This window comes from Homarus americanus, unplaced genomic scaffold (assembly GCF_018991925.1).
Source record: "Homarus americanus isolate GMGI-L3 unplaced genomic scaffold, GMGI_Hamer_2.0 scaffold40248, whole genome shotgun sequence".
Taxonomy (NCBI): domain Eukaryota; kingdom Metazoa; phylum Arthropoda; class Malacostraca; order Decapoda; family Nephropidae; genus Homarus; species Homarus americanus.
The window spans coordinates 11562229-11587946 of NW_024712526.1; the positions used below are offsets into that span (position 1 = coordinate 11562229).

The 25718-nt window shown below is 39.3% G+C and overlaps 1 protein-coding gene across 2 annotated transcripts; it reads right to left on the reverse strand.

The window, feature by feature from the left end:
• Positions 1–3315: 3315 nt before the first annotated feature.
• Positions 3316–25718, reverse strand: LOC121863153. 2 transcript variants are annotated; one of them, XM_042361651.1, is made up of 12 exons: positions 24926–25718; positions 23399–23469; positions 19686–19813; positions 15284–16145; positions 14626–14814; positions 13965–14174; positions 13288–13436; positions 12424–12613; positions 11828–12009; positions 11306–11450; positions 10824–10944; positions 3316–10049 (listed from the first exon to the last, which is right to left on the reverse strand). In XM_042361651.1, the coding sequence occupies exons 4-12, from the start codon at positions 15341–15343 to the stop codon at positions 7138–7140; spliced, it is 4158 nt and encodes a 1385-aa protein (XP_042217585.1). In that variant the 5' UTR covers positions 15344–16145; positions 19686–19813; positions 23399–23469; positions 24926–25718; the 3' UTR covers positions 3316–7137. The 2 variants fall into 2 exon arrangements, with proteins under 2 accessions (XP_042217585.1, XP_042217581.1); XM_042361647.1 differs by lacking the exon at positions 19686–19813.

Consider the following 25718-nt stretch of genomic DNA (forward strand, 5'->3'; position numbering starts at 1 on the left):
TCAAACACGTCAGCAAGAAGAGGTCACTGTCAGTAGCCAGCGCCAGGTTGAGGGATGACTCGGTGAACCACAAGCAGAGACGTATAAAAGAATCGTGTGGTAGAAAAGGTCACCTCAGATGTGAACGACTTTCGGGTCTTATCTCAGGAAAGGTCATCAGCGGTTCTTCACAGGTCTATATTTAGCGGAGGGAGAGTAAAGGAAGGAGGGAGAGTAGGAGAGGGTGATGACCTATGAATTCTGTATTTCTCTCCGTTCAGTCAACCAATCTTGCCCCCCCCCCCCCCATCCCCAATTCCCCTTCACAGACTAACTAAAGTTTTTGTAACAGCTTTAAATGTTCTTTTTTGTAACTGAGTCGTCTTGCTTTATTTACAAATACAGAATTGTTTTCCTTTAAGTCAACAGTACATCTGTGAAACCCCAGCTAACGATTATTTTATTCCTAGTATTTTATTCCTCGTAGTAGTATACTCAAGTTCTTCCTGGAAAAGTAAAACTGCCCTCCAGGTGACGCAGGTAGTGACGCTATGTATCAATCATTATATGACTCTTACTCCAGGAATTTCTATGACTAAAGCAAACCAAATATTTACGACCTTTCATACAGTTAATATCACTTATACTAATTACTACTCTTCTTGTTGTTTATATACAAAGACAAAACAAATTGTTGTGGTTTATACAGGTAATCATTTTCAGGTAGATACTCTATGTAGGTCTATACACTAAAACAACTATTAAAAATATCTTTAAAGATTTCTTCCAGACTGAACAAATCATGAATTTAAAATACACATTCCAATACCGAGGCCAGACGTTCATAATTAAGTGTCGCAGACTTTAGACCTGTCGTGACTCAGAGGTTGAGCTATGTTAAGAACTTGCCTTTCATTAGTTTGCAAGTAACCTATAATACAATCTTAAGGTTGTTAAAGCGCAATAATACATCATAACAACACAGTAATCAATTATATCACAACCTTCATGAACTTCGGCATGCTGGTAAATATCACATCAACAGCACTAAAGTCTCAAAAAAATGTGAGCTCGACATAATGGCTGCCTCGCATTTTCTATCAGGCGAGGTTTTCAGTGTAATAACTGATCTTTGTTCTAGACTGTAGTTACTAAAGCATAATATATAATAAGGATGAATAATTTATATGAATAACAACACTGAAGTGAATTAGGTTTCTTTTATTCTTAATAGGTTTTACCTAGTTTGTGATTTGTTATAAATCTACCTGATGACAATTTTTATTTGTTGAAACAAAAAATAACTCCCTCAAATTTTAAAAGTTGCCGTCTGGAGTCTAAACTAATATAACTTATAAATTTATCTTTAAAGAGTTGTTTGTCGTTTATAGAAAGTCAGCGTTTCTTTTTCTTTAAAAATGGAGAAAACAGACATTGAGACATAAAAAGATATGGAGTAATAACCTTCAGAAATTATTCGCTACTACCACCAGAAAACTACTGCCACCCCCACCATCACTACCACCACTTCTCCCCTACCACCCCCACCATCACTACCACCACTTCTCCCCTGCCACCACCACTACCCCACTACCACCACTTCTCCCCTACCACCACCATTACCCCACTACCACCCCTTCTCCCCTACCACCACCACTACCCCACTACCACCACTTCTCCCCTACCACCACCACTACCACCACTATCACACAATATCCAAAATCAACCTTACGACTTCACTATTCACTCAATTTACTTCATCGACCACGCTAGGACGAAAATACTGCTTGATGTGATGGACGGCCCAGTGTGTGTGAGAGAGAGAGAGTAAGGGAGAGAGAGAGAGAAAGGGAGAGAGAGAGATTAAGGGAGAGAGAGAGAGAGAGGGAGAGAGAGAGAGTAAGGGAGAGAGAGAGTAAGGGAGAGAGAGAGCATTAAGGAATAAACATGTAAGACCAAAGTTCAATGCTTGGCCAAAATGTCACTTGGATCAATCATTGTTCAAGAAATGGGAAAGAAAGATAAATGGTGGAGAAAACGAAAGGGGGTGAATGTGAATAAGATAAAACAATGAAGTAAGAATGAGAGGCAGAGAGGAAAAGGAGAAAAGATGTAATAATACTGTAGAAGGATAATGATTAAGTATAAGGGAAAGAAACTGAAAGAAAGAAAATGAGACTGAGAAAGAGGATAACTAGATAAAAATAAAAACAAAGATAAGAGGGAAAGATAGAGATGGAGAGGTAGAGAGAAAAAGAGATATATAGATAGAGAAAGAGAGACTGACAATCCCTTACTTTTCATCTCAGTTTTGGTCATAATATATACACTTACAGTATATGTCAGTCATCCATATTAGATCAAGGTGTTATATGATAAACTTAAGACTTCCCTAGTGCCGTGTTACAGATGACAAAGGTTAGATTAGGTTAAGTTCGATTAAGTTACTGTACTTTAAATGATACACGTACTTTAGACACCAACATTTAAAGCTTTAAGGATTTATTTTACATTTCTGTCCACTGTCGATTACATAGTAGGAGACCAGTTCAATAATCCTCTTATGTTTTGCATACCCTGTAATGTAACCTAATCAAACCTAACCTAACATACCCTAATTTAACCTAATCTAGCCCCGAGAGGTAGCATTAGGATGGTTAATCTTCAGGTAAAATATAATGAGGGCAAATATTCTGATGATCCAATGTTATTTATTTTTACTACATCAATAATTGTCCATAAAACTATCTGTGTTGTGTCCAGTTGGCCGCCACCAGCCTATATTTGTTCTCCGTTGTCATGTAAATATTCTAGTAAGTCTATAGTTCTTCGAGATCATTGTTGTAATATTGATTAGAATTAAAAAATAGTAAAAAATAAATAAAATTGGTTAAAATCACTAGTCAATGGCTTCTTCTGGGTACTAGTGTTTCTGAAAATTAAAAACAAAATTATCTACCATTTTTTTTAAAAATATGTGTATAATTTGAGTGCCAATGGCTTTCTTCTTGGAAAAAATTTTGAAAAAAAATCCTTGACAAGTTATTGAGATATGCCTTGGGTCATTTTGTACACTGACCACTGGCATAACAATAAATTCAGTCCAATATAACTTAACCCACATAACTTCGTCTGATATAATCGAAGTTAAGCTAATGTAACTCAACCTAAAAATACACTAAGTACACTAATACCAAATTTATACCTAAAGTTAAATTCTAGTAGTATACAGTACAGTAAATATAAACACTTAAAACTGTCTCAAATATATAAGTTATTTTCTAGAATACTGTAGTATAATACATATAAACAAGGTGGTACAATAAAACACTAAGGTCATCATTAAATATCTGTATCCGTTTATTTGCCATTCATGACAAACTAAAAAAAAAAAAATATTAACATTCCCTTGAAATCTGAGTCAAGACCTGCTTCTTAACATCTATTAAGCAGTATTAAATAAAGCCTGAGAAAATAAGAGTATGACATAGACAAAAATAATAATAATCTGTTGTTCTTAAACAAAACTCTCGTCATCCAATCAACATCAATAAAACAGACAACGTATTATTATCACAAACAAACAAAATTCAACAATGCGCAATGTTTTGAAGTGCAACACAAATAGTCAACTGATAAGTGTAAAGTACCTCTCTTGTTGGCTGGTCAAATGGATCCCAGTCCTAAGATTCTCCAATTCTTATGGTTTGGTTAGGTTAGGGTTCTGTAGGGTAGAGTAGGTCAGATTAGGTTAGGTTAGGTTGAGGACTGTTAGAATTCAGATCCATTTGACTCGCAACCTTCAAGTACTTCCACAGCTCATATACATCTCACGTGTTGTGTGGACCAGGACCTGTCAGGTGGTCGTTCACATACTGTACAGAATTTTAACCTCCGAACATTACAGCCACTACATGACCATCTCCTCACTTGATAATAGGAAAAATAAAATAAAGACTTCAGCAACACTTGGTGAAATACAGGAAGAGTGTACATCAAGGATTCCTACAGGTGTTGAAGACTGAAGACATTTATTACCTTCTGTCCAGTCTAAGTTACATATACAGTATATTAAACTCCTTTTATGATTACTTAACCTTGTGTACAATGACTTAAGCCCTTGAGTATGATGCTTAAGCCCTTGAATAATGACTTAACCTTTGAGTACATTACAATGAAAACCCTTAATTATGATGATTTAACCCTTGAGCATATTCACTTAACCCCTAAAGTACACTGTCATCATACGTGAGGGAATGCAGGTTATTGTATTCAAAGGGTTATAATGTCATACTCAATGGATAATGTACAGTAGTCATATACCAGGGGTTAAATCATCATATTCAAGGGATTAAACTTTATATTTCTGAAGACCACAGGAGATAATAATAATAAGAAGTACCGGTATCAATAACTGTTATTTGTCCCTTCTTGTAAAACCAAACTAATATTCTGTAAAATGTGGAAAAGTGCACCCAGCAGGATTTTATGTCTGCAATCATTATTTTGATATAAAATTTGTACTATGACTGTAATTTCTTTCAACCTTATTAAAACCCATCTCTGACAGTTCCATATTACAGATCAGATAAATCTGTCTTCCGTAGTACAATGTTACAGTTCATTCATCTTCACAAAATATAAAGTGGTAATTTACATACTCAAACATTAGTATTTAATCATTTCTGTACATTATTATTTTTGTCTTTATAATACACAAGTGTTTCCTAATAAATTATGAGTCTATATTCGGTATAAAAAAATATTTATAAAATAGATTTACAATTATCTTCAACTTATCTTCAGGTGTGTTGACTGTTCAAGAGAGTCCCTGCACCTGCTCAAGACTTCATTAACTTACTTCTACACCTGTGCTTCCTCTACACAAGCTGTTACAATTGCTCAAAACTTGTACCTGTATTTTGTCTAAAGCTGTAAACTGTCCTAAAGCTGCATCTTCACTAGTTAATGCAAGGATTTATCTCACAAAATGTACAAAAATCTATTTCTCTTTTAAGTATGATCAAGATTCTATAGACACACCAAAAACTGCAGCCACGCTTTTAGCTGTACAGTACAGTCGAGTTTACTCAATTAATTTATAAAACATGTTCTGTACTGTACTCAGAATCTGTACTACTGTAATTCTCCGGCAGTACAGTGTAAAGAAAAGACTGGCAGAAGAGTCCCCCACATTGATGATAACATGAACAAGAGTAGAACATCAAGCGCCACAAGTAATCCTGTTGCAGGAAACATAATCATACTGTATGTTGTTTTGTGATCAAATGAATGTAAATTGTTGTATACTGTAATATTTTTTCTTAATTTATAATTTCTATTACTTATCACTTTAGTAGCCATTTGGGGAGTTGGTCTGTTCTTTGTACAGGCAAACAGTGGAGTGACTGAAAAGAACCATAAATGTTCAGAAGTGTCACACTGGACAACATCCTTCTGACATCTGATCTGAGTGGGCACAGAAGCCAAGTTACCACAGTGAGAGACAAAGATATTGCTTCAGTACTACACACTTCCATGCCAACAGTGTCATGGCATGTCTGGGTGTAAAAATTCTGTACATGACTTTTTCTCTGAGCCAAGGTCATAGTGTTTACACCAAGGTCAGGTCATGATGTACAGTGTGAGTGTTTGTCCTGGCATATGTCATAGTTTATAAAAATTTCACAGTACTCATCAACATTACGTAAGTCATCAATAAAATAAATATCTAAAGACAAAACTACATAACTATATTTTGGTCGTGTTCACCAGGCAACACATAAGATGAAAAAAGACTAACAACAACAACAACAAAATCTACTGAACAAAATATACTGTACACTGCCGACTCAGCAAGTCTATTGAACCGAGTCACACACCCAGCAGAAACACCAAGTATTGCACTGATGTTTAGCACCTCAGTAAACACTACAAACGTCATTCCCAGCTGCACCCGAACACATAAATAATACTCTACTAAACCTTCGCCGTACACACACAAAAAGATCATATCCCTGTTAAGAAATTCTAAATAAATGTACTGTGCATTCTTTACACTGTGAAACTATCTACATTCACACGGCTAAAATACATCTATGAATCTATAAAAATATATCCTGAACATTAGGAAACCACAAAAAATCTGTAACAACTACAATTATATATATATGTATATATTTATACTCTATTTACAAGATAGATGAAGACAACTACAAAATATTGAACCTCACACACACACACATAAAGAAATCAATGCCCTGAACTCCAAGTCTTGAGATAAATTGTCATCCTAGACACGAAATGGAATATTGTATGAACGATCATGGGGATGGATGACTGTGAGAGATGAACGAGTGATGAAAACTACAAAAATATGAGACACCTAAATCATGTCACGGCACAAGAAGAGAAGCAAAGTATTACCAGTACTGTACTATAATGAGATTCAGGAAGTAAGGGAAAATAGCATAAAGGCGACAGGTGAGGTGGAAGACCATAGACATGTGGCGAACCAACAATGATGAAGACAGAGAAAGGTAGCAATGCACTGGAGACACACAGACAGTGCTGGATTACCGGGAATATGAGCGACAGCAGAAGACAGATTTCAAAACAGGTCAGTGATACGAGATGCAACGTTAACTTACAATGTAACGACTCGAGGGACTTGATGAAAATGATGCTAAAGAGAACTGGAAGAGTTAAGACTAAATTTGGTGCATGTGAGAGAGAGAGCATCCACCCTGGGGGCAACCAGCAGATGGATGTGAGAGTACAGTACAGGTGTGGGTGAGAAGGGTCCACCTAAATTTATCAGGTAATCTAACTATCTATGTGGACTGTATCAAGAAGTGTGACCGTACAGAACCATTTCTGGGATAACCCTACTCTTACATTTACCCACATCAGAGGAGCTCTTAGCTTAAATCACAATCTGTTAAACACGGTCGGATGAGAAAGTTTTAGATCAACTTTGATTTTGACACTGAAGTAATGTTTCTCTGCAGTGATGGTTGAAGCAATAACTATAATTTCAGTGGGTGATTTATAATTATATACAATATGGTGTGATAGTCTGCAACAGTATTGTATCATGAAGGAGTTAAGACCCTTCTCTCAACACCCATCAATACAGCTGCCACAAGGAAGCAATTCTTAATCACAAGTTCTTTCTTCAGCGCGGCCATCTGCAGGTACGTATGACTTATAAGAGACACTGACTGATGGTGAGGAGAAACATTTGGTTGACTTTTCTACAACTGGATAAACAGGTCGAGCAGGACTTGTCTGACTGATCCTCCACAGGTGAGACACTTCCTTCCCTTTGGGTAATGGTAGATGTCTCTTGTCTGTTGAGGAACTGACAAAACCTCTACTCAGATTAGAATGTTTACACCAATCTGCTGGTGGAACTTCCTCCAAGTTCACGGTCGGTGGTTCAGCGTCTTTATTTGCAGGGTCAACATCCCTCTTTACGAGGCTATTACCTTTTACATTACGTACCTCCAGTGAAAGCTGCTTCACTCTGTCCTTACAGTAATCTTTACCAACTGTTTTCTGCTTCTCCTGATGTCTTAAACCTTTCACAGAATCAGGCACAATTCTTGTTTGATCAAGCTTATTCCCATCATGTTTATCTACACTTGCAGCCTTACCTCTTCCATCACAACCTCTGCTACTACTGTGGTTCTCACTTGGGTGTCTTCCCTTCAAACTGTTGACACTTCTATAATCTTCCCTTTCCTCAACACCTTCTGCAGAATGTACTGGTATAGGTCCTCTCAGCACTTCACAATCATCACTTATTACCTCTTGGCTACTCTTACAGGCCCTGGGTGATGAGGCAATATTTCCTTCTTTACACTTATGATCGCTGCAGGATGAACAGCCTTCATCAGAGTCACAGGACACCACCTCCATATTCTCAGCCTTATTAGAATTTGTCTTATGAATTGTATATAACTTTGGTGTTCTCTTCTCACAGTCCTCACTCTGACTTGTTTCTTTATCTTGGTTCCTGGACTTTCTTAAGGGGCCACCTTGAGGTTTTTTCTTATAACGAATGTTCAGTTTGGTTGGAGAGGATGTGGAAGAATGCGACGATTGGTTCTGGTGTTCCCTGCACTTACGTCTGAGGCTGAGGTCCAGACACACGCCAGAGACTTCTGTAAAAGACTTATGATGATTTTCACTTTTGTTGGAAGTTAAAGGTTTTGGGCATGTGACAGTTCTACCTGACTCACGGGAATAATTCAAAGACTGTAAATAACAACTGTCTGAAGTGTCTGAGAACAGTTCACCATCAACACACAGTTTAGGGGTCAGGTCACACTCAAGTCTGGATGATTCAAGTAAATTTGCTTCTGTATCAACACTAACACCAGTAAAAATCGTCTTTGTCCTAGATTTTCTAGAAATATTTTTTGAATCACTTGTATGAATTTCATGTTTATCAGTTGAGGTAACAGTACAAGAGGCATCAGAGGGACTGTCACATTTTTCAGGGATGATTAATTTCCTATCACCTATTCTTCTGCCATCCAAACCTTTTTTACCCTCACTGACATTATTATTTTTACTAACAACAGAGTCTGCCTCTGAGGATAAGCTAATATTAACACTAGATTTATCAAATTTAACATCAACATCTGTATCAAAATCATGGTCAGAGAGTCGACCAGAATCCTCAGTAGTATATGAATCATGGTGTAGCCTGAGATCAACACCAGCATCACCGCCCAAGTCCCGGACGCCTTCACCACTTGCGTCATCGTTCATGATAATCTGGAGACACTGTTCTACCAACTGGTCTCCGAGGGTCGGCTTGGTGACGGCGACCTCCGACCTCTGGCAGCAAGACTCAAGGATGTGGCGCAACAGACGCGTCAAGACCACCATCGGCTTCTCGTGTACTCCACTGGGCAGACAGGGACCACCACCCACATTGTCATTGTCGACCGCTGAAAATTCACTTCGCTTTTGTTTTTTCACCGGAGTGTCCTTGTTAGCACCACACCTTCTCTTTATACATTCACCATCCCTCAAGTCTCTCTGCTTATCACACTCTACACTGTTGTTCTGTCCCGTCCATTTTCCTTCTGTTGTCATTTTATTGCGTCTGTTCTTCCATGATTTTTTTGTTTGTTTACTCAGGAAATCATCAGTGGACCCATCGTCGCCTTCTTCCACATCAACATAACTGTCTTCTAATGCCAAGGGATCAACTTCACATTTTATATCACAAGGTTCCACATTCATTGTAATAGTGATAGTGTTTTCTTCTGCGACCACTCCCCTAAAATCTTCCTCCTCTTCTTTTTCCTTCTTTAGTCTCACGTTACGCTGATGTTTTTTATGATTCAGAGCGTCATCATCCACTACTGATTTGCACGACAGATTCATCTCGTCATTAGTCTTACTGTTATACTGGTCGTTATCTCTGATGTCTGTACCTTCGCTTGTTCTTGACTGCGTGTATTCCTCGGCATGAGCTAGGATGATGATCGACCTCGGCGGCTTCACGTCTATACTCGTAAATTCAAGATTGACGTCTTCGTCGTCATTTTTCAGTTCAAGCTCACAAGCTGCGTCTGTGTTGTCAGGACGACGACGGTGTGCATCCTCAGTCACCTTTGTCTCCCTTCCGTCCTTTTTATCTGCCTCCGTGTCTACGTACTCCATTTTCCTCAAGCGATGGTGTTCACTGTTCTGTACCGTGGTGCAGGCCAGGTTGTGCAGTGCTCTCAGTGCCAGCTGGGGACAATTCTCCACGTCGTCCGCCATCCCCATACTGAGCAGCACGTGGACAAGTGCCTGTTGGTGAGTCTCGACGTGCTTCTTGAGTGCATAAGAATTCGTCGTTGGTTTGGTGCAGAGAGGACAGTGGAGGAGGCCCTCCCCAGTGTGTTTCCTCATGTGGTAGTTGAGTTTCTGACGCTTGGAGAAAGAGGCGCCGCACAAGTGGCACTTACAGCGTTCGGCCCCCGTGTGGACGCGGATGTGACTGTTACAAGCTGACTTGTCCCCGAAGCGTTTGTTACAGAAGGTACACTTGTAAGGCTTCTCACCTGCAAAGTAAAGAAAAAAATCACTTTCAAAATATCTATTCCAGAAAATATAAAAATGTAACTTACTCTTCATACCTCAAAGACACTAAACAATTCCTGTGACTGGCTACATAACTGAGGCTGTAACTCTACAACACTAAACCTGAATTTCAAAATATTCAAACAAATTATGTGTTGCCTATAACCACATACTTCAATAAATTAAAGGATAATGTCTAAAATGACTTTTTAATGCCACTGAGAAAAATTGACCATGTTATGATAGGTACAGTCAGGGTCAAAAGTTTGTGTGAAGCAGCTTGACCCCAAATTAAATAAAACAGCACACCGGCACCAAACGATAGTCAGGGTATACAAGTTCAGAGACTCATTCCCGTGAAAGTTTTGCAAGAACTTTGGACCCTGACTGTACACATTTATAATTAGATACAGTACATGTAGTATACTTGTATATTTAATATTAGCATAACAAGAGTTTACTAAAATACATGCTAAGAGAATCTGAATCCAAAATTGAAAGAAAGAGATATGAATTTACATTAAATAATAATTGTCTTTGAGAAACTTATAAACTGGAAAAGAAGAATAAATCACATAAGACAATGTACTCAAACAAAAGATCCATTATGTTTGGATAGGTAATGACAATGCATAGCCCGACTGAATGTAAAAATATAGAAATCATGTCACATGTTGGACTGAACAGATAACTTACTGCTGTATGCGTTGATACAGTGCTGTGTCTATCATCAGATACCCCACTACCTCCCTCACCTGTGTGGATACGGATGTGCCTCTTGAGATTGGAGTTCTGGGTGAAGGTCTTGGAGCAGTAAGGACAGGGAAGTTTGGGACCGTTGTGTATCAGGAGGTGTTCCCTTAGAGAGTCACGCCGCTGTGGGGGGGAGTTAATCACACAGTAGTCTCAGAATTAAGTTCCTCCCCAACACACATTATACCAGTACAGTTGTTGACTTTCCTCTGACACGACGTGTCCACAAATGTATAATACATAACCAAACTTTATAGCCCTTAAGTGGCAACCATCATTGGTGGTAGTTAACTAAAGGGACAGTGGTGAAGATTAAGAATTCCCCCTTATTTCTACTGATGTCTGACCACCTTAATGTAATGCTGACCAAACCTAACCACTCCACTCAGCATTATGGTGTTTAGTCATCAAGTGATATAAGCTGGAGTTCATAATCTTCATGGGATAAAAAAAAATTTGTTGTTTGAAATATACTTTCACTTACTAGAAATGCTTTGTCACACACAGAACAATTCATTTTGTGCTCTTGTCTGTGAAGGTTCAACTCTTCCACCGTGTCGAAGCATTTTGTGCACTCGCTGCAGTGTGGCCGCTTCCTGTCACGATGTACTGCTCTATAGTGACGAACTCTGCAAAATAAACTGAAACTGAAGAATGGTACAGTGGTAACATGTGTATCTTTCACTACTATGTCAAGAGCTCAAGTCCTGGCTCAAGGTACATGTGAGAAGGGTTTTATCCAGTGTGACACTAACAAACATCACAAGCTTCCTCTGGGTACTCAAGTTTCCTCCTGTAATAACACTGGACAGTAAAGGTCAGAAAAAAGTAACAAAGAACAGACCAACTGTGCAAACAACTAGTAAGCTGATTCACTGTGAAATGATAAATTTAATTTTGTCTAAATTAGTAGTTTTAATTTCGATAGTGCACTCAAAGACACTAATGTATTATTTATTTTCATCTTAATAAACAGTTGCAATGTCAACAGTACAAAGACACTAACCTATGATTGTTTGTTGGGAAGGTGATGTTGCAGAGTGTACAGCGAAACACTCGCTCCTCTGGGTGTGTGTGTACGTGTTTTACATGTTTCTCGAGGTGAGTCTTGACGCGGTATTCCCGCCCACACTCCACACATTTGTATCGACGTTTTGGAGTGGGCAATAGTTTTTCTTCGTGGGCTGCCTGTGTGTAGTGAATGAATTATACCGTGAAAACTTTAAGGCTGCCAACAGAACAAGCCAGACTAATAAAGCTAACTTGTGACACAAATATTAATAACTTATCATACAAAATCCATCTGTTCCCATGTGTGTAGTATTGTCAAAAATACATAACAAACTAAAACAATTAAATAAAAAATATTGATAAAAAAAAATTATACTGAACACACTGTCCTGTACTCAAACTCTCATCTAAAACCTACATATCTGTGAACATACTCAGACAATTAAGAATTTAAACATATTCATTAAAATACATATACCTGTACTGTATTGACCATTAACTACCACTAACATATTAAACAATAAATATTTAAAAAATATTAATTAAAATATATAGAATTGAATATAGAGTACATCTGGTCCAAGCCCTGACCTTAATGTGACGGTTGAGGAGGTAGGGATACTTGAAGGTGGCGGCACAGATCTTACACCTGAGTACGAGAGACTCCGGGTGGTTGGTCTTGAGGTGGACCCTGAGAGCCGTGCGTGACCTGAAGACGGCGTTGCATTCTGTACATCTCTCACTCTCCTGCCCTGGGAGCTTAAGTCCTGGGTGACTCCTACTGTAATTGTAAATAATATTATGTAAATGAATGGAAATACTGTACACATTATAGAGAGGGAAAGGCATCACTCCCTCTTTACAAACTCTGGACAGCATTAATCAACTTCTCATTTAACAAAACACTGATCTAGTTAAACTCAATATCTTTTTTTCTATATCTATAAATGCCACAACATATTCTTCTTCTATTACCTGTGACCAAAAAAAAACAAAAAACGGCTAATACTCCTAACTTCTTTTGAATAGGAACAGTATTAAATTCAGAAGGGATTATCTTGCTCCAGGTGTGAAAAAAGTGCATCCCAAGGGCCTGATGACCCAAGAGGAAATAGTATTACACTGTATATTAAGCCTTGAGTAAACAAGAAGGGAACATGGCTGACACTGCACTTGACAGCCTTCACCTCACCCGTTGTAAAGTTTGGAATCCATTTACAGCTGGGTGAACTGTGGGTGCCCTCTAGAACAGTAGGATGTATAAAGGAGGAACACAAATGCCATATTTAGTTTTCTAGTTTTCTTGCTGTCTCACATACACAAGCTGGATAACACTGAACTCTCACTATAGGAGAAGGTAAAACACAAAAAACAAGAGCATTGGGACTTCAGTGTTATGATATATGTGGCACATTATTATATATTTTGTCCATTCCAAAGATGAGAAACAATTACCCAAAGTGCCTGAGTAGTGAGGGCCGACTCCTGACCAGCGCCGGGCAGACTGGACAGCGGTGGTACTGGTCCAGCTCCTCCGCGTGGGCCAGAGAGATGTGTTTGTACAGCGCTGCTTGTGAGGTCAGTCCTTCTCCACAGTGACGACACTGATGAAAAACACATTATTACATGAAGTGCACACCTCAGATGTTCGAGGAAGATGGTGTGTGTCTCGTCTTCTCTGAATGTGAGAAATACCCGGCCATATTGTCTTTCTGAGATCAGACTACCATGAACAGAGTCTCAACCTGGAGGTAGAGGAGTGTAGGCCATCTTGAAGACTGAGAATATGTTGACATTATAACATAGTGGGTAGTGGGTGTGTTGGATGCTGGGGTTAATGGGTCACAGAAGTGAACAGTGAAGGCAGGTAACAGAGGAGCCTGGTTCAAAAAGTAATGGACTGTCACAAACAACCACCAGATTGCATTGATAATTTGGAACAGAAGACTGGGAGAATTGGGAGTTGGAACAACATAAATATAAATGCTGGATGGTGTTCGGGTTGACCATTTGTCTTTTAGTACCGTACGTGAAGTCCAAACAGAGCCTTAGAGAGTGTGATGAAACCCTAGTGTGTCACGATTTGGATTGAACTAAGCATGATCCCTCAAAAGACCAAACATGAACTTCACCTTCCGAAGAAGCTCCGGTCGCAGGATACTCTGTTCACCGTGAGTCCTCAGGAGGTGTCGCTTGAGGGTCGCCTTGGACTGGCCGATGGCACCACACAGGTGACAGGTGTAACAAGGTCCCAAGGCCACCCGGTGCTTCTTGCTGAGGTGTGCTCGGAGTGAGGCGGCCGTTGAATATCTTCTGCTGCACATTGGACACTCCAGGATATCCTGTCACAAGAGAAAACTCCTTCACAACTTTATACAAAACACATCAACATTTAAAACTTTCAAGTAACATACAGTACAGGGATAGGACTTGCATATATTAGTCTGGTATTGAATTTATCACACAGCAGAGGATTATAATAATTATGTATATCTGGCAACAATCAGCACACAACTGTTTTCATAAGAGTTCGTGACATTATTTCACAGTACAGGTATTGCTTAACAAGGAGAAATGAGCGAGTTGGCTTCACACACTGACAAGAGAACGTTTCATGAAAGACACTGATATCATCCATTGGTTTTGTAAGGATGTTTTACCTGTAATCACTCAGTAACAACTAACACAGCACCACCATTTGTTACTCTCACACACTGGCCAAACTCTTCTCTATCTTTTATTGTACTAATTTATAATTTACCTTATTCCAAGAAAATTAAAATCCATCATTACCAGTTTCCCATTTTCTTCGTCGGAGGACAAGTCTTCTCCGTGGTCCGTCTCCTCCCCGTCATGGTCCTCACCAAGAGCAAACTCGTGCCCGTCAGATTCAACACAGAGGACTCGCTCTTGTAGGAGTGGGTCGTCAACATTGGGACCCACAACTGAACCACATCTGTCATCTTCAACTTCAACCTTTACCTGTAGATGAGACACAGCCTCTCCTATAACCTCTGTTCCTGACCACATAATAAGATCAACTAACATACACACATAAAGACAAAGACAGCCAACGATGTAATGTTAATATACGATCAAACAAGCCCGTTCGCCACAAGAACACACACATGACCCAGACATCCATGTACAGATATTAATAATACAATAAACTAGTTATCATTGTCATCATTCTTTCACCTGACCTTATCTAGGAAAGAAAAATAGTCAACACTAATAAAATATAAATGAATATCTCTAACTTCTCTCCTATTAAAAATACCTAAACTATACTCTACATCCCTAATTCTATAATGTATGAAAACAAATCAAAACTAACCACCTATAGTATATCTAAAAACTGAATCACAGAGCCACAGTGAGTTTACCCAGACTAACAAGACTTATTTAATCATCTGTCACATCTTAAGATAAACAAACAGTAAAGACCAACCTTCACATCCTCTTCGGGTTCTTCCTTGATGTATATTTCATGAGTGGGCAGCACCTCCATCACGTCACCCCCACCTCCCCGGGTCCTCTTCCAAGACACAGTTCACCCACTCCGGCAGCTTCCCCGCGAGGATCTTGATCATTCACGCTGGGTTTTTTCTGCCATGGAGTTCGTGTATTTCTCTTAAAATAACGTTAAGTTTGGGTTATATCACATCTTGATCCCTTCTTCTTGGTTTAGTTAGTTTCTGGTTCTTTCAACAGCTCGGGAAATATATACAGTAATCCTATTGGACGATTCTTGAACGGTATCCTTCCAACTATCTTTCCTCAAGACCCATCACGTTCAACAGGACGGAGAGTTACAGTGTTACTTTATTGCGGAGTTGATCAGGTGTCGACTTATTTACTGCACGAGCCTTCCAATACCTTAAAGACACTGCGTCAACAAGGCTGCGTCAATGGGTAGACTCTTTAATATTAATTGTACACCACAACATCCATGACCCATACTTTGCTTTTTTTTCTTTCTAGTTAGGTTATATTCCAGCACGTGCATCGTTGACCCACGGACATTTTCTCTCATGAGGTCCACGAAGAATGCATCGGAGAATGTAGACTGTGACCCGCAGAACGTAACACAAAAACAAGTTCCAGTTTTATGCCCAGGATACGTTATATCCTCTAATAGTCTAACACTTACAAGCTTATTTACTTACTTATGCTAACATCCTTAACTCATTAGCACTGCACTTCACAACCTTATTTTTTTTGTCTTGATAAGCGACTATACCAAGACCTAGAAACTAATACAGTCTTTTGCTTTATTAGTTTTCACAGAAGGTCTTGATCTGTCATGAATCCTGAAACACAAGACTTGAATGTATTAGTAACCTAACCTATACACAACATGAAACAGCACATCTTACATACTCCCTAATTTGACACACTGACTGTAACATATATACTGTACACAAGATACAGGTCCACTATTATTAAATCTATATCTCAATTTCCTCACAAATAACATTACAGGTTTAAAAATATGCACTGAAATTTCACATAAAAAAATTAAAGTGCGACTCAGAGTAATGTATTTTTTTTAAGGAGGTCACATTGTAGTACAGTATTTGTATAGTGAAGTTAGTGCTACTATAATGAGGTCAGTACTGTACAATTATCATGAGATCAATGTCACTAATATGCAGTCAGTACCACTGTTATGAGATCAGCACCTCTGTTATGAGGTCAGCACCACTATACTGTATAAGGTCACATCATCTGGTAAACAACAAGGTCAACGACACAGTGGAACATATTCATTCCCCGCTCGTCAATATTGTACACTAATTGGCCCTCAGCGTTACCAACTCTATCGTGAAGTTAATTTTCCGAGTCACTTCAGTATCCTTTGATGAGTTAAACTAGTCTTTTTCCGGGATAAGTCTTTACATCCGAGTCACTTTTTATATACATCAAACAACTGGCTACTGCAGTGTAGTGTTTATGCATCTATTAAAACTTCTCGACTACTCAAAAGACTTCAAACGAGGTGAGTCAGATGGTCGTTATATCAGTATACAATGAAGTCCAATTACCGGTTGGATTTAGTCAGTCAGAGTTTGGTCTTTGTCTCACGAACAATATGTTGCTTACAAAGCTTTATTAACAAACTTGACTTCAGTAAAGCATATTTAAAACCAAGCTTAATGTAGACGTTGAACAATACTGCTGCATAGAATACTTTTTTAAATACTAAATACATAAAACAAATTACTGTACCATCTTAAGAAAACAGAGGGTACAGTTCTTTTTTCTGAAGTAAGAATAACATAAATGTAGTGTTTAGTCGAAAGTAACCATCAAGGTACAGTACTCCATCTATAGCCTACATTGATAAAAGTTCCATAAGTTTTTAATTTTGAACTAATTCCCACCCTCCCACTCACTCTCCCAGGGGTGAACATTTGAACACATTAACCTAATACAATACATAACAACCAGTCATCCATCACAGGAGCAGAAGTCTCGAGGCAGCCGTTCTAGACACACCGCTCCCCTCGTGTGATAAATCAACTCTTTTTCCTCATCACACAGATTAACAGGAGCTTCAGGAATGTTGTCTCACTACCCATCATAAATCTGGTTAACTGCCGGTGTTCATAAGTTCAGCTGTGTTTTGCATTATAGAATATCCAATTATATAATATTTCAAAGTCATTTTACAATTAATCAGTTTAGGGCTTTCATCTGGTGTCAGGGATGGTGTATAATGGGTCATCCTCTCCATGTTTATATTGATCCACTAAATGTCAACTCTGTGGTTCACTCAGTACAGTACAGTCTTCCAGCAGCAAGACCCGACACACACACACACACCAGCTCTAAGAATACAAGTGTGTCATCGCTCTGAGTGCTGTACTGTTTATGTTTACTCAACTTCACAACACCAAACATCACTTGAACCTCCATTTCCTCCTATATAACAATATCACAAGTCTTTAGTAGTTATCATAAAAACTAAAAAAAAATTATATTAAAATTATTCTTGTTGTTGGATCAATTATCATCATCAGATAATTTAGTAAAAAGGTCAACTAACACTATGATCTCATGTAATAGTTCATCTCAGGTCAACTACTACACCACTATGACCTCAGTTAGCAGTTCAAGGTTACCCACTCATTGTCACTTGGTTTATGGTCCACGATGAATTAAAACATTAGATAAAAAGTTAGTACAGTATAAACATTGCTGTCATGCATCACAAGTTATGGCGGCAACAGTGAACACGGACGGACACACTAATTACCACGAGCCAGCCTACTGTGCCATGATTGCTCTACCACTCTGCAGGCAATTTTTTTTTTCAACACATGACATAAACAGTGAGAGTGGGGCACATAAACATGACTACTAAGCCTTCGGTACACAGGGAGGCAGCATGGCCGGTACTGCTTTCGACCGCCTTCACTTAGGTACCCATTTACAGGTGGGTGAACTGGGAGCGCCCGGGGATCGAACCACCGACACACGGAACAGGAGGCTAATGCCGTATCCACTCAACCACCGCACTCCCACAGAAACTGTAGAACTGTACGTGTTAAATGATGTTATGACAGCAAAGGTGGAGTCAAGGCACACACCTGAACTATACCTATACAGCCTGGGTGAAACATAGCTGAAACATATTATGTAAAATTATCCATTATTATCATACATAACATATTTCATACATACTGTATTACACAATGTACATCATACATAATACACAGCATATATCATACATGCTACACAACATACATTATGTACTGTACTGGGTATTACAGTATACATATTACAAAACAGTACATCATACATACTACAGTACATAATAAAAAATACATAACATACACCAGTAAAAAATATATATATACCGGCGGTACAAACGTTATTTATTCTGAGGCTGCTACGCGTCAGTCAGTTCTCACCCAGTCTGTACAGTCTACTCAATAGGGAGGATAACAGTACAAAACCAAACTGTCTAACTGTGCCTTAAAGTGATACTAACAGACAGAAAGAGGTAGAGAAACAGCCACAGGTGATTATGATTCCTACTGTCAATAAATCTCTCTGTGGCAAAATGGCAACTCTCTTATAAGGTTGCCATAAGAGGCCAGAGGGAAGGACTTGGTGTTTTGATGGGGAATTTAAGTGATATAGAATGGAAACTTATGAAGGAGTGTTAGTATTGATATGAACTCTATTTATTTTCATATTAATATGAGTGGGCTGGTAAAAAAATACACTAATAATTAAAAAAAAAAGAATTGCAAAAGAGAAAATAAAAATGTGTAGCAAAAGAATAAAAAAAACAAAAACATTCCTGGAAACATAAATTGTTGTTATCTAAAAAAACAAAACAAGAATTAAAAATATATTCTCTACACCACCATGAATATATATCCACAAACAAAACTGTACAGTATAATGGCATAAGCAAATCAACTACTACAATATAATCTACTTATCTTTTTATCAGGGAAAAACCTAAAAAAAAAAAAGAAGCCGAGCTGACAGTCATTCTTCAGAACAGGGTGAAGAAAAAAGAACAAGGAAAAGATTTTTATATACTCCGTACTAGTGATTAACTGAAGATAGATTACGAAAAAACAACAACAACAATACACTACTACACTCAAATGCACTTAGGATCAAGCTACAGAAACTACAGTACACAAGAACAGAAAACTCATCACATGCAGATTCACCACTACAGCAAGGTACCCCATTACTACCTGTACCGACAAACAAAACAAAACCATTCACACTGTGCAACGAAGACAGGTGGAGCATTCTACCGTGTATAAATGTGGTGAAGGATTACTATCATGCAGTATGGTGTTGTGATATGGAGAACTTACCTCGAGAAGGGAAGATTAGAATTCTATGCATTAAATCCGTGAGAAAATTTTAGTACAGGAGACCATCACTGAGGCTTTTATCGGGGGCTAAAATAGTGGTCCAGAACGCAACACTAACACCAGCATATCTGTCGGGTACATACAACACCATCGTAAATTATTTCTAACACATTTTTTTTTTTTTTTTTGTGGTCTTTCAGTTAACGAGATTTCCACAGTCACACATATATCTTCAGGGTTTATCAAATAACTCCAATATAAGTGGACAGACATACTGACAGAGGTAACAGCTGTGAAAGACTCCAATAATATCCTACACCAAAATATATCTTCCATCTACAGTACACAGAGCAACAATATCTACATAATAATTCTTGTGAGATGACTACAACACCTCCTCTACATTCTACAACAGATTTCCTCATTCGTATATTATTATTTAGTATCACTGATGTCATCTATAAACAGATAACATATATCGGTCTTTGACTTTTATGGCAGCCACGGTAACCGTCACGAAGACACTCACTCTCTTCTGGGTTTGATTGTCTCTTATAGGCTGAGGTTAATGTAAGCCTGTTCATGGCTATCTATCCAAGGTACACAACTCCCTAACTATTACTGACTCCTATGTACTCTCTCCAATATATTCTTTGTGTCATTTAGTCGCATCAAGGGTCTGTGTAAAATACTGTGTGTCGATATTAACATTTAAGAGCCACAGATAAATATGAATGGTGTTTGTGTGGATAAGTGTGATACAAGTCCTGTGAACCAGTTGTTGTGTCCCAGTACAGAATATCAGCAAAAAGTTTCATAGCCCGACAGGTGAGAATAAAAAGCTCAAACGTGGGAACATTTTGAAGAACGTGATAAGCGCCAGCACCCTGAAGAAGATAAGCAGCCAATAATGAAGCATAATATGACATTAAGTTAGTTGTTGGCTATTAGATAAGTTAAAGTTGGTTCAGGAGTGTAAAAGACTTTCCAAGTAAATTGTTAGTGAGTAGCAACCAACACACTGACACACACACACACACTCGCTGATAAAAATAATAGGAGAAATATGCAACTTGACCAGACACCATCTAGGTACAGTGGAGTATATCGCAGATGAGGATCACCTAACCTAACCACCAACACCAACCTACATCCATCACCCAGTCTAAGGCTAAGCAGAGTGCCTTACCTCATAGTGATCCTCAACCACCTCTTCCTCAACCTCCATCTTGATTTCATCTTGGTCTAGTAGCATGTCCAGGGGTGAGGCGACCATGGAGGGAGAACCGCAGGCGGTAAAAGGCTGACAGCTCAAGTCACCGTGTGGAGGAAGACTCTCTCCGACACTCTCTGTAATTTCGCACTTTCCGGGATTCTTTGACAATTGGTCAGAGATTACATTTAAATTAAACTTGGCCTTTGACTCAAATGGTATGACCACCATAGGCTGCACTGCCTTGGCAGAACTTACAAAGACTTTATTCTGTGTTACTCCAGCTTGGTTCTGAAGTACAGGTATCTGGTTCCCCTTGGGAGACTTCACCGCTGATGCTACCACCGAGGAGTCTCCCTGTTTTGTCACTGGACTCACGGGTGACGCAGAGCCTCCGGTGTGCATGTCAATGGACTCGTAAGACTCGTAGCCAAAGTCGTCATCCAGAAGGTCTCGAAATGTCTGGGCGGTGGAATTCACGGGGGCGACCCACGCGTTCTCCGCAGCCGCTGGTTTAGTACCGTGGTACTCTGACTGTGGGAGAACGGCTTTCAATTTATTGATGAGGTTCTGGTTCACCGAGTATCTGTTATTGTTGGTTTCCCAAAAGCCAAAGGAGGAGGATTCATACTGGAGTCTGAGGAACCTGCGAGGGGGGTTGGAGGTCGGCTGTAGTGTGACGCTGGTCATGTTGAGACAGTCCTGGATGTGGTCCATGTAGTCCTCCATGTCGTCACAGATAACGTTACACCGCCCACAAACGAACTCTCCGTCGTCCTGCTTCTTGATCTTCAGAGTTGGCATCCACGATATGCTGACATTGGGGTTATTTTTCAATTGTGCAATTTTCTCCATTATTACTTCACTCTTAGAAACATTACTATCAACTGGCTTTGTTTCTCTGATCAGCTGCCTGGCTTGGTGGATATTACTAGTTTCTATAACTTGAATGTTAGCACTCACAGTTTTATTTTCAGTACTGTTTGGCTGCAACTTGAGAGTGTAGGTCGTGGTGATGGAGGGGAGACAGTAGGAGTCCTCTTCAAGGATCTTCTGATCAACACTCTCAGTCTCCTGGGGAGGAAGTGCTGCTGCTTCTTCAACACTAGCTGTAGCTTCACCACCAGCTGGAGACAGTACAAAGTTTGTCTGAACTTCTGGTACACTGAGAGAATCTAGTATGAGAGGCTTCACATCATCATTCTCTACACCAGGACTGACTAAGGGAGGAGAGCCTTGTATTCTCTTTAAGGGTGGAGGTGATGTTTGTTTCTGAGTATTTGTTGAGGAAGCTTTGCCTTTTTTTTTTGTTTTGGGTTGAATCTTAACAAAGCTGTTCATGACCTTCACAACCTCGGGCTTCATCGTCGTGTTGTTGTTGACTTTTTTTCTTCCTCTCCTGACTTTTTTTGTTCCTTTAGAGCATTTGTGGTTAGTGAAGTGAAAGAGGCTGTAGAAAGTACTGCTACACTCTGAACAAGTGTAAGAATGGACCTCCTTTATGTGGTTCTTCACCTCATCTGTTGTTCTGAAGGCAATGCTACACACCGGACATTTGGGATCTATCTCTGATTTGTCAGTCACTGGGAAGAGTGACTCTTCTGCTTCTTGTTCACTCCCGCTAGGAGCGACCTTCTGGTTTGCTTGTGACTGTGTTCCCAGATTCTCCACGGTGGGCTTTCTTTTACGACCATCCCGGCTCCTGCGGGTCTTGTGTGTGCTTAGGTAGTGTGCCTGCATGTCTTCCAGAGATGGGAAAGTTTTATCACAAAAAACACAGTTGACTGGCTTAGTGCAACTACTGTCACTCTTCTTATTGGTCTCCTCCAGCACCTCTGTGTTGACCAAGCTCTCTTTGTTGGTCTCCTCTGCCATTTCTATAATGTTAATTCTCTCAGGGACATTGAACATTTTTTCAGGAACATTAAGAATACCTGTACTCTCAGGGACAGGAAGAGCTAATGGGTAGTCCACCGTCTCAGGAGCACTGATAGCAACTGGCTGACTTTGAGGAACATTGTTTCTGTGTGAGGGTCTGCCTTTAGTGCCACTCTTAATGCTACCCTTTTTAATTATGATGGCTTTTTTAGCAGTGACGCCTCTGGTCACCGAGTTACTCGCTGTAACAGGCATACTGGTCACGACCGGGATGCCGGTTGTAACTGGGGTGCTCTTAGCCTGAGATATATCCAGCACCAGCACCGGCACCCACTGCTGGGGGGTCTCAGACACAGTGGGGGACTGTGAGGGGGACGAGGGGTCCACTACGGGTGAAGGGGGTTTACCCTTCTTCAGGTTACACTTCTTGTGCCTCGACCTCAATATTCTGATCTTATCCATTATTGACGTCTTCATCGAGGCAAGACTCGTACCAAACTAACGAACTACAAATAATAATAATGATAAAAAAATGAGGCAGAACTGATAAGACTCATGCAAAGCAAAAGGCAAACTTTTCAAACAAGCAGTTGTAGTGGAACACAAGAAACACAAGCCTTACTTCCCGACGTTTGTGTCAGTCTTGTGTTCACCGGGCCACAAGAGGGACGCCTACACACTCTACTTCTTTATCTGCAACACAAACAAAATCCACATTATAATTACATGTTTTTATTCACTCACACAAACCTTATAACTTTATGTGATCAGGAGATATTTAACAGACCACCTCAAGATTTACCAGCTTATTTCACTTGAAGATTAACCACCCAAACACTCTATATGGAGATGAGGTTAGGTTAGGTTAAATTAGGTTAGTTAATATTCAGGTGAAATAAGCTGGGGGGGGGCAATCTTCAGGTGATCATTAACAACCTCTACTCATCAAATTCATTGCAGAAATTCCACTTGTGGCAAAAATCACATAAATACATAATTTAAATCTGATAAACTATAACACTCAAACCTAACACTAAAAGTCTATTGTCTAGTTCACTTAGATAAGACAATGTTGGGTACAGTCAGTTTATTTTTCTTGATTTAAAAGAAATTCATGGTACCATAACCACCATGATGGATAGGAAGCATCAGGTGGCATTGTTGGTTATCCTCGGTCAATGTGCCTTACTGTATCCCTCCACGGTCTATGAACACTGTATAGTTTATGTTGTAAACTGTATACCTGCATTGTCTATATACAGTATCTGACTAAACTGTATACCTGGCATCTACATATAAGCTGAACCAACAGTAAAGTTGAATGATGATATTACTGAATAAATATTAAAGCATTATGACTATTATTGTATTATCATTATTATTAGTCTTAACAATTGACATATCATCAAATAATCAATAAACAAAATCCCCAAAATTGTTAGTTAAGAGAGAAGAACAAAATCAGCCTTAAATAATGATGACACCTGACTAACAGACAAACACACAGCCATAACTATCAGGGATTTAAACCATAATAAGACATAAACTACCAGACATTTAAACCCCCTAATAAGACATAAATAATCAATTAAAACAAAGATAAAGACAATAATTTAATAATCAAATACATTTTCACAGAATTTATGACATTTATTCACAGACAGATAAATGGGCTGATAAACAGATTCATAGATAGACAGGTAGACATATAGACAGGTAGGTAATTAATCAGTAAAATCATGGTAAATTAATAATGTTCCCTTATGTAGAGAGAAGCTATGCAAACAATAAACAGTAAGGTAATTTATGAAATATTATCCTTACAAAGTCATTAAAAGTATGTTAGGTAAGGTAAGATGGTCCCTGAGGTAGTTAACAGGTGTATGTAAAAATTAAACCCCCAGGTAGAGGTGATTTAAACCCCCCAGGTAGAGGTGATTTAAACCCCCCAGGTAGAGGTGATTTAAAACACCTCGTCCCCGATCAGCTGAGAGAGGATGACATCACAAGCCTGCCTCCACCCTCTCTCACACACCTGCCACTGTGAACCACTTATATACACCTGTCAGGACACAAGGGACACGTCAGATGAGCTCCTCGCCCCCCCCAGAAGGTCAAACACAGGGGGGTGTCACAGACCAGACCTCACCTTCAAGGTTGTTTACATCAGCTCGGCGTCCACAACACCTCCCCACAAAATGGCTGCCTTACAGTCCTGCTTAGATGTCTTCTCTATTTGGTAATCTTTCATATTTTCACTGCTCGTTTACCTTTACTTGTAATATCACACGAATATTATTATTTACAAGTATTTAATTAATATATATTTTTCAATTTATGGTTTTTATTTATTTTTATTTATTTGCAAAAAACATGGTATAAGATATCTCATAAGTGATGGTAGACGCCCGGCGCAGACTGCGCTCATTGGTGCGTTGTGGTGCAGCACACCTGCTGGCACCTTCAACTTCCTCTCCTGAATTATCTCTTTTTCACCTGTATTTCCAAGATATTTGTGCACTGTGTCAGTCACGGTATGTAAATAATAAGTGTAGTTAATCCCTCATATCACCACACTTCACCACATTGTCTACCATTAATCTACAGATATTACACTTCACATTTAACAAAAACACGCCTGTACTGTTTCTGGACAAGAGATCTTTAACAGGTGTCACTGTACACCATCACTGTTTGTTATGTTGTACACTAAGTCACCACGTGGTCACATTAACACGTGACACCGTAGAGCAGGTTCAGCACATCACACACACACACCACCTGTCGTCTGCCACAACCCAGAGCACATTTTCTACCGAGGTGTTGCCGTGAGCACCTAGTGTGTGTGTCTCCTTCACATGGTGATTCTGGTTGTTGGTTGTGTGGTGGAGGTGAGGCAGGGAGACATGGAGGACGTGAGGGGTGTGGGCCGCCTGCTGGTG